This window comes from Chenopodium quinoa, unplaced genomic scaffold (assembly GCF_001683475.1).
Source record: "Chenopodium quinoa cultivar QQ74 unplaced genomic scaffold, ASM168347v1, whole genome shotgun sequence".
NCBI lineage: Eukaryota > Viridiplantae > Streptophyta > Magnoliopsida > Caryophyllales > Amaranthaceae > Chenopodium > Chenopodium quinoa.
Window position 1 is genome coordinate 2425565 of NW_018744301.1, and position 10425 is coordinate 2435989.

Sequence of the window (10425 nt, forward strand, 5' to 3'; positions counted from 1 at the left end):
ACAAATAGTGTCAATGATAACCCTGCATTTCAAAATACTTTTAAGCATCCAAGAGCATTTCTTAGGAGCAGCAATACCCCACCATGGTTTCTCCTTGAAATAATAAGTATGAACCCATTTGACCCAAAGGCTGTCTGCTTTATGGACCAAATCCTAGAGAAGTTTGGTAATAGCAGCAAGGTTCCACTCAGGGAGAGAAATTACATTTCACCCCCCACTAACCTTAAGGAGACAAACCTGAGATCAAGAAACTAAGGATTTCTTTGAGGGATTAGCTTTCCCAGTCCAAAAAGAAAGATCCTAAATTTTGACTCAATTTCATTTAGAATCTTCTTGGGAAAGACAAAGATCTGAGCCCAATAGGCATGAACACCAAAAAGGACACTCTTAACCAGTTGTAATCTACCAGCATAAGACAAAAATCTGGCAGCCCACCTAGTGATTCTTGGAGTCACCTTATCAACCAAAGGTTTATACTGAGTAATTGTGAGTTTCTTTGAAGAGAGGGGAACCCCCAGGCATCTAAAAGGGATAATCCCAGGAGCAACAGCCACCAAAGCTCTGAGCTTAGCTTGATCATCCTCAGCTAGACCACCAAAATAGATCTCACTCTTGTCCAGATTTGCAGAAAGCCTTGAAGCTTCAGAGAACTTGGTGAAAGCCTGAAAAAGAAGAGAGACCGAACCAGAATTTGCCCTAGAGAACATAAGCAGATCATCAACAAACACGAGATGAGTCAAATTCATTTTTTCACACCTAGGGTGTTAATTGAAGTCAGGGTTCTGATTCAGCTCAAAAAGACACCTAGACAAATACTTCATCCTAATTGCAAAAAGGAAGGGGGACATAGGATCACCTTGTCTAAGACACTTCCTAGCTGGAAAAGGTTTGGCAGGGACACCATTGTTCAAGATTGAAAAGGTAACTGAAGAAAGTTAGCCCCTAATCCAACTGATAAATTGAGCAGGAAAGCTGAGCTCAGCTATAACAGTTTTAAGAAAGCTCAACTCAACTGAATCATAAGATTTTTTAAGATCAACCTTGAGCATACACCTTATAGTGATGTATTTATGAGTGTAACCCTTAATAACTCATTTGCAAGGAAAATGTTATCCCCTATATATGCTTACCAGGTTTAAACCCAGCTTGAGCACTATCAATAATCTTATGCTAGACAGCAGCAAGCCTAGCAGTAAAAAATCTTAGAAATCAGCTTATACAAGACTGTACAGCAAACAATTGGCCTATAATCTTTGGCATAAGAGGGGTTCTGCACCTTAGGAACTACGGTAACAGTAGTGCAATTCCAATGCCTCATCATGTTGCCAGTATTAAAGAAGTGCATAACACTAGCATAAACATCAGATTTCACAATGTTCCAAGCTCTTTTAAAGAAAAAACAATTGAAACCATCAATCCCACGAGCCTTAGTATTGTCAATGCCCTTAAGAGCCAAGTCAATCTCTACAATATTAACAAGGGCAATAAGGGAATCATGAGCAGCCTTAGACAACTGTCTTTCTTTTCTTATTGTACTCAAGTCAACCCGGGAGAATAGAGGCCCTAGAACCAAGCAGCTTCTTATAGAAACCTGTAATCTCATCTTCAATAGCAGCAGGGGTTTTCAGCAGAACACCTTGTTCAGTATAGATAACGTCAATTCTATATCTGCTCTGTCTTTGCTTCATGACTGAGAAAAAATAATGATTATTCCCATCACCAAGCTGCATCCAGTCAATCCTAGATTTTTATCTATAAACACTTTCTTGGATGCCTAACCAATGTTTCACATTTGCAATAGTTTCCATCTCCAGAGCATACAGATCAGTGTTAGTAACATCACTAGAGATTTGCTACTGCATATCAGTGAGATGATTTTGAGCAGAATCAAGTTTTGCACTGATATCACCAAACTTCTGAGTGTTCAAATTTTTCAAAGCAGCCTTAACATGATTAAGCTTACACCAAATATCATCCATAGCATTTCCAGAATCAGTGCTTTGCCAAGCAGTTTCCACAACGGACAAGAAACTGTCATGCTCAGCGAGACAATTAAGGAACCTAAAAGGTCTCCCTTTCCCATGCAAAGCATGAAAGATTTCATAAACAACAGGGTTATGATCAGAAATTGAAGGAGGCAAGTAAACAACTTCAACATGACCATAACAATTAATCCATTCTTGATTAACAAAACCTCTATCAATCCTAGAAAAATTTCTAGGACCCTCATGAGCTTTGTTACACCAAGAGAAAAAAGAGCCTTTGCTTTTGATTTCAACAAGAGCCAAATCATCAATACATTGCTGAAAATATCTAGTCTCATACTCAGGAACATCAACCCCATTTAGCCTATCATCAGCAGACAAGACAGAATTGAAGTCTCTAGTAGATAACCAAGGCAAGAGAGTACTAGGCAGACCCTTAAGACCACTCCATAACTATAATCTGTCTTGAATAGTATGGAAACTATAAACAAAAGTAACCATAATCTAAGTATGAAAATCCTTGGTGCTAAGTAAGCAATGAACCAACTTCTCAGTAGAAAAAAGAACATCCAAAGTAAGACACTCAACTTTCCACCACACCCAAATTCTACCTTTAGGTGAGTGAGAGTAGTTACAATGCCAAGACCAAGAGAAAAAAATCTTCTTCTGAATATTCACACTATTTTGTTTCTTTACTTTAGTTTCTAAAAGACACATAACATCAATTTTGTGCTATGAAAGAAGCTTCTTGACAGAAGCTATCTTCCCAGGGTCATTAAGACCCCTTACATTCCATGATAACACTAACATATCCTCAAAGAGGGATTACAATCACCCCCGTAAGAATCATTAGTTTCATCATAAATATCAAACACAACATCATTATCAGTAGCCAAAGGAAGGTAAGTGTTTGAGTTTATGACAGTAACAGGGAAAGTGATTTTCCTGTTAGCTTTCTTCTTTGACTTTTTGCCAGGGACCTGCCATTCTTAAGGTTTCTGAACTTGAGAAACTGGGATAACATGTTCAGAAGCTTTATCTTTACCAGCAGGATTAGCTTTCTTAGGCACCCAAACTTTTTTAACCTAAGTTGGAGCAGTTTTTTGTTTACCTTTTTGATTCTGCTTTGACTTCTGAGGTGTAGCACAGTCATGCCCCACCTTATTGCACTTTTTGCAAATGATGGTGTCCATTCAAAAAGGACCTTAATCTCAATTAGCTCACCAGCAGGACTCTCAACCTAGACAGAACTAGGCAGAGGCTTAGTAACATCAATTTCCACAAAAAGTCTAGCAAAGGAGACCCTGAGCTGTCTAGATGTACATTCATCAGCACACACAAGAACACCAAGCAAACTACCAATTCTACTTAGATTTTCAACACCCTATCTATTCAAAGGCAGATTAGGTGGCTTAATCCACAAAGGTATGGTTCTCAAGATTTCAGCATGAAAATCAAACTTATCAGACCAAGCTTTTACAATAACTGGTTTGCCAAAGAACATGTGGGGTCCAGAGCATAGTATAACATTATTATCATCTACAGATTTCAAATTAATGATAAAATATCCCTCATCATGCCAAAATATGTCTGGTTTAGCTACGTGATTCCACTTATCAGCAATGAACTTATGGACTACAGAAATAGTAGGAGAATAACCAACTACATAGAAAATAAGAGCATTACCCCATTTCCGGTTTCCCTCAAGAATATCAGCAGAACTAAGTTTAGCAATTGATTTACCATCCCTTATCTCAGAAGTAATGAAAGACAGGGAGGTTCCTTTCGCATTCAGCTTTCTTTTGAATAGGTCCTTCCATTCTTCAGCAGGAGCTTCAGGAACATGATTCAAGTCATCAGACTCCTTCGAAGCTTTAGGATTAGCAAGGGAGTAACCATCAAGCTCTGATTTTTCCCAGTAACTAATGGAACATTAACCGCAGAAACCTTAGTTACTATTCTATTAGATTAAGCTTGATTTTTGGCAATCGAACTCCTATGAATGCTTTCCAGCATTCTCAAGTCACCTTTGGATACCTTTTCAGCAGTTGAATGCACCAGATATGAAGGAGGAGTCACCATTTCATCTGCTTCAGCTATAGGGTCAGTTAAAAAGATCCCGGATTTTCTCAGATTATCCAAGATCTTGTTAAAAGGAGCATGATTAGTGTTTTGCGTGAGAGGAGTTGATGTTTTCTTCTTGCGTGCCATGATGAAGAAGAAGCTAGATGAAGAACCCTACCTAGCTACTTAAATCGCCATGGAAATCGCTTGGAGATGAAAGTCAACAGAAAGTCAACGCAAGCAAAACCCTTTAATCCATTAATCCAAGCGGGGGTGAGGTTAATCCCCCTTTGGTGCCATGATTATCTCTATCTGGAATGTCAGGAGTCTGAGTGACCCTGTCAAGGTGGCTTCTGTGAAGAGGTTACTTCATTCTCATTTGGTAGATGTTGTTAGGTTGCTTGAAACTAAAGTTAAATATAAAAATGTCCCTAAATTTCAAAAGCAGTTTGTTCTGCTTGGTCTTGGACTTGCAATTATGACTGTTCTCCTAAAGGGAGGATTCTGATTGGTTGGAATGCATATAGTGTTAGTGTCAATGTTCTGCAAGTTCATGAGCAATTCATTCATTGCACTATCCTTAATAAGGATCTTTCTAATCAGATTTAGCTCACTATTACCTATGGTCTTTACTCAATCCATGATAGGCTTCCCATGTGGAAGGGTATAAAAAATCTCTCTGTTCAGCATTCTCCTTGGATATGTGCTGGTGATTTTAACTCTATTCTTAGTTCCTCAGACAGGCTTCATGGTAATGATATTACTGAGCATGAGACTAGGGATTTTAAGAGTTTTATTGATGATTTGAGTCTTACTAAGATCAAGAGTAAGGGAGCTTTCTATTCTTAGTCAAACAAGGCTCACTCTAGTCTTATAAATCTTTCTAGGATTGACAAAGTCTATAGTAATTAAGCTTGATTGGACTCCCATGGTCATGTTGGAACTGTCTACCTGGCTCCTTCTTTATCTGATCATAATCCAGTTCATTTGGATATTTGTCCTGCTCCTGTAGGAAAGGGTAGGCCTTTAAGATTCTTAAACTGTATAGCTGAGTACCATAATTTTCATGATATATATTGTTTCCCAGACCTGTTATTCTGGTGGTTCTGTCTGGCGGAAACTAAAAATTGTGAAATCTAGTATCAAGTCCTTGAATAACAAGCAGTTTGGTAATATTAGTGAGAAAATTAATCAAGCTCATGTTGCTCTTGCCGAGATTCAGAATTTAATGGCTTAGAATATTAATGACGTGGAGTTATATACTAGATAATCAGATGCTATTAAGATTGTCAAGTACTAGAATGACATCCAAGAGAGAATCTTCAACCAAAAGTCTAGAATAAACTAGATTAAGTTTGGTGATGGAAATTCTAACTATTTTTTCTCAGTTATGAAAACTAGGAAAGAAAGGAATAGAATTGATTCTATCTTTGATTCTAATCAGGAGTTGTTTAAGGATCCTGATGCTATTTCACATGAGAGAATTTCTTTCTACAAGTCCCTTTTAGGGACTAAGGCTTCTTGGCTTCATGCTATTGACCTTTTTACTATGAGTAGAGGTAAGCAGCTTAGTAGTGCAGCTCAGAATTACCTTATTCAGCCTGTTTCTCATACTGAAATTGATGATGCTCTTAAAGGTATTGATAACACTAAGGCTCCTGGTATTGATGGCTTTAACTCCTTTTTCTTTAAGAGAGCTTGGCATATTGTGAAAGGTGATATCTATGCAATTGTTGTTGATTTCTTTACTAAGGGAACTTTTCCTAAGCAATGGAAGTGTACAACTGTTACTCTTGTTCTTAAAATCCCTAACGCCTATCATATTATGGATTTTAGGCCTATAGCTTGTTTTACTGTTGTTTAGATGCTTATCTCCAAGATAATCACTGCTAGAATTGCTGCTATCATTAGTGAGGCTATTGATGATGCTCAAGCAGGTTTCATTCAAGGCAAGCATATTGGAGATAACATCCTCCTTGCAACTGAGTTGATCAAGGGTTATGATCACAAATTTATTTCTCCTAGATACATGGTCAAGGTGGATATCAAGAAAGCTTGTGACTTTGTTGAATAGGGTTTTTGGATTGCTGTTATGCAGGAGCTTGGTTTTCCTCAGGGCTTTATCAACTAGATCTTGATTTGTCTCACTTCTGTTTCTTATTCTATCCTTATTATTGGTTTTCTTGGCCCTCCCTTTGAAGCTAAAAAAGGATTAAGACAAGATGATCCTATGTCCCCCTTCCTTTTTGCTATTGGCATTACCTTTCCAGATGCCTTTATGAGCTTAGGCTGGTTCTTGATTTCAATTTCAATCCTAGATGTGAAAAACTAAGCCTAACTCATATAATGTTTCCTGATGACTTATTGATGTTTTCTAGAGCAGATAGTAATTCTGTCTAGCTTCTCTTTTAAGCTTTTTCTAAATTCTCAAAAGCTTCAGGCCTTTCTGCTAATCTTGATAAAAGTGAAGTCTACTTTTGTGGGATTTCTGCTGAAGTTCAAATTGAGCTTAGAGAGCTTCTAGGAGTCTCTCAAGGGTCTATTCCTTTTAGATATCTTAGAGTCCCTCTTTCTTCTAAGCAGCTCACAATCTCTTAATGTAGGCCTCTAGTGAAAAAAGTGACTGCAAGGATTCAAGGGTAGATGGATAAACACTTGTCTTATGCTGGGAGGCTCCAATTGGTTAAAAGTGTTTTATTTGGAATTCAGACTTATTGGGCTTAAATTTTCATTTTGCCAAAGAAAATTTTAAAAGAGATTGAGGCTAGGTTCAGGTGCTTTCTTTGGATTGGATCCTCTGCTTCTGATAGGAAATCTTTGGTTGCTTGGAACTATGTTTGCCTTCCTAAGGTTTGTGGTGGCTGGAATTTGCTCTCCCTCCCTAAGTGGAACAAAGCTGCTATCACCAAATTGCTTTGGGATATTACTCACAAGGCTGATAATTTGTGGGTGAAATGAGTGCACATATACTATTTCAAGCATAGAGACTGTTGGAATACCCCTACCCTTTCTAAATGCACTTGGTTTTTGTTTTTGAAGAAAATTTTAAGTTGCAGAGACATTGTGAACGATAATGGGGATGGGATGGTTTAATTCAGGGCAATAAGATGAAAATCAGGAAGCTTTATGCTGCTATTAGACCTCAAATCCCTAAGGTTCCTTGGAAAAGGGTTGTTTGTCACAATTTGGCAACCCCTAAGAGTGTGTTTATCCTGTGGTTTGCCTTGTTGAACATACTATTCACAAAGGATAAACTGATGCTTTGGCACATCTCATGTGACCCTAAGTGCTTTCTTTGCTTGAAAGATAACTACAGTGTAAAGCATTTGTTCTTAGAGTGTGACTACTCAAGGCAGGTTTGGAGAAAACTTCTAAGCATTTTGCATATTACTAAACCTGTTCAGAGTTTTGATGATGAAATTGAGTGGTTAAAGAGAACCTGTAGAAGCTCTAGAGTGAAAAATAAGGTGATCCAAGTTGCTTTCACTGAAACAGTTTACAGTATTTAGATCTAGAGGAATTCTGTTACGTATACTGGGAGCTATAAGTCTGTTGAAGCTGCAATTAGGGATATCATTTTTCATGCTGTCTACAGATGCCCTGCTAGTAACAAGTATTTGATTATGTAATCTTCTTTCTGCTGGTTTGTGTGTTTTTGCTCTACAGTTCTAGCTTAGTTTGACAGGTTCTATTTTGGCAATCTTGGTACTTTTCTGGTTTATACAAGTTTGGTATTTTGGAGTTTTTGTCCTGTTGTCTAGTCCTTCTTCTTGTTCTATGCAGATGAGTCTAGGGGGGACTTTTTGTCGGATCCTTTGGTTGCGTTGTTTTCTTTTTGTAAGTTGGTTTGTCTTTTGTTTGCAATTGCAGGCTTGTCTGCACTGCTATTTTCTCTACTGTTGGTGTCTGTTTTGGTCTTGGCTTCCAAAACCCTTCCTAGAAGGTGGCTGGAAGCTTGAGGCCAGGCTGTGTTCCTTGTTTTACCTAGAAACCTTCCTAGAAGGTGGCTAGGCTTGAATCTGGAACTGTTGTTTGGTGGGTTTTTGGCCTGCTTTTCTTCAAGTCTTGTGGTGTTTTGGTGCTAGTAATAACTTAGCCTTTGTAAGTTGTAACTCTTTCTCTTTGGTAATAAAATCTCTATTTAGCAAAAAAAAAAAGGATAGTATATTACTATTTGCTTAAACAGAATGATGGCCTCCGAATGTAAAATCCAAGAAATAATTAAATCATTTTCTCGATTTTATCATTCATTATCTCTTTTTTTTTAGAATAATAATATTTTTTTTTGTATCATTTCTTTTAAGATCGACTTTTATATTTTTTTTTTTTTGTTTTTTTTGTGTGTGAGGAAAACATCCCAAATAAGGTTCTCGTGATTTTCTTTTTAAACCATAGAAGAGGTAAATAAAGTATACTCTTAAATCAATGTTAATCAATTACAACTAAAACATGATGACCACGAAAGTAGGCATGTTTAAGAATAAACATATTAATGACGTCCTATTACTCATAAGAAGTAATGTCATTAGTTCGATTATAAAGTACGTAAACGAGTCATTATAATTAAAAATAGTATCGCACGTAATTTTCCGTCTTGCACTAAGGTGGAAAGTGCATCTTCAAGAGTAGCATCTACCACATGCGAGTGTTTTTTTTTTTTTTTCGAAAACGTAAAAAGAACGATTAAAAAAACATTTAAAAAAACGACGATTAATAGTAAAGGTAACTAAGTTAGACAACGTTGTTAGCCAAAGAGATATTTTTAGCACCTAATTAACGATTAACCTTGAAGCGATAACATCGTTTTCTCCATATGATATTGCTCGTAACGAGTCAAATTCAACGTTGAACAGTGGGCGCGTGAAACACACAAAGTTGGGCGGAGGTGCCACGCACAAATTCTAAACTTGTGCTGTGAGGGTGCGCGCAACATTGACAGTTGCGCGTGCCACCTGGTAGGTTCGACAATATTTTTTTTTTTTTTGAACCGTATATCATTTTTTTTTCAAACCATAATTTTCGCAAATTATATCTATTGGTAACAAGTTTGAATTAGTTAGATTAGACACGAAGCACATATTCATGTAGTCACATAAGCACATAAAAGGAACCGTCAAAGCATACAATGCCATTCTAAGGTCAAGGCTTGGGTGTCCAAAGGTACCATACCTTAAGGGACGATGCACGAATCAATCACTCAACGTGTTGATCCATGACATAGCCCTCCAAACATTTTGTTTTCTATATGGGTGGGATGATTGTATTGATTTTGGGATAGAAGCCTAGTGTTGGCAACCCCTAGTCAATGATTCAATCCCCAATAGTTAAAGTGTGATATGATTATGCATGATTCAATGTTGCTTGTTTGATTTTTACTTTTGTGAAAAAGGAAGATATTATGCATTCGAGTCTCGCTCTCTAACTAGAGATTATCCAAGTTAATTCTCGTTACAACCCATAGACAACCTAGTGTTGGAAACCATGGATCATAACTAAGAACTAATCTTGTAACCTCTAAGTCCTTAATGGAGTCGCCATTGTAAGGAGGGTGTTAACATCGTAAGGGATCCTTCTCCTTAGATGCCCAAGGCCCTTTAAAAGCCTAGCACTTTATACTTGTTAGGGTGTATTAGGTTTTGAATTCCTGACTGTTTGGGAGACCTTGATTTAAAAATGATACTTTCATCACGCTTTTTTGTAAGAAACAAGTAGGAGTCGCCAATGACTATTAGGAAAGCTCATAAATCTCATTCATGTCTTTCTTCCAAGTAGAGTTCAAGGGATAATTAGCACAAATTTTAAGGTTACCCGTGCCCAAATTGGTCTACATAAACCACAAATGAGTTCGGGAGCGAGGGTACCAAGATAATGTTCCCTTTGGAGGGGAATCGCTATCTTAGCCCTAGTACGACCTCTACTATCTCCTCCTTTTTCACAATCTCATTACCAAACAATATATGCAACGTGATAACTAAAGAATAAGTTATTTGATTTTATTTACAAGCATTAATCACCTAGGAATTAAACCATAAAGTCGTTATTCTTTGTTTAATCAATGATCGTGGGAAGAACAAAATAAACAATATTCGCCTTGTCTTAAGTGTTAAAACAATAATTAATTATCAATTCCAGTCTTGATTAACAAAATAATACTATATGAATTAATTAATTAAAATTTTGTTAAAAGTGATCAAACAACACTATTTATTCAATTAAAGTTATTTAAACAATAAAAGAAAAGTGATTTATCTAAGTGCTTAGGAAACTAACTGTTCTTCTTTTATGTTAAATCTCTATTTAATGCGTTTATGGACTTTCTTTCTTCTTTGTACCTCCAAGGACTTCAATGGATTCAATTAGGGTTGCAAAGTATTTG

General features: G+C 37.0%; 1 protein-coding gene across 1 annotated transcript; it reads right to left on the reverse strand.

Annotated features, from left to right (window-relative positions):
* Positions 1 to 935: 935 nt before the first annotated feature.
* LOC110695588 lies at positions 936 to 1730 on the reverse strand. The gene is made up of 4 exons (XM_021872802.1): positions 1592 to 1730; positions 1231 to 1464; positions 1131 to 1186; positions 936 to 1040 (listed from the first exon to the last, which is right to left on the reverse strand). Exons 1-4 carry the CDS (start codon positions 1728 to 1730, stop codon positions 936 to 938), a joined length of 534 nt encoding a protein of 177 aa, XP_021728494.1.
* Positions 1731 to 10425: the final 8695 nt, after the last annotated feature.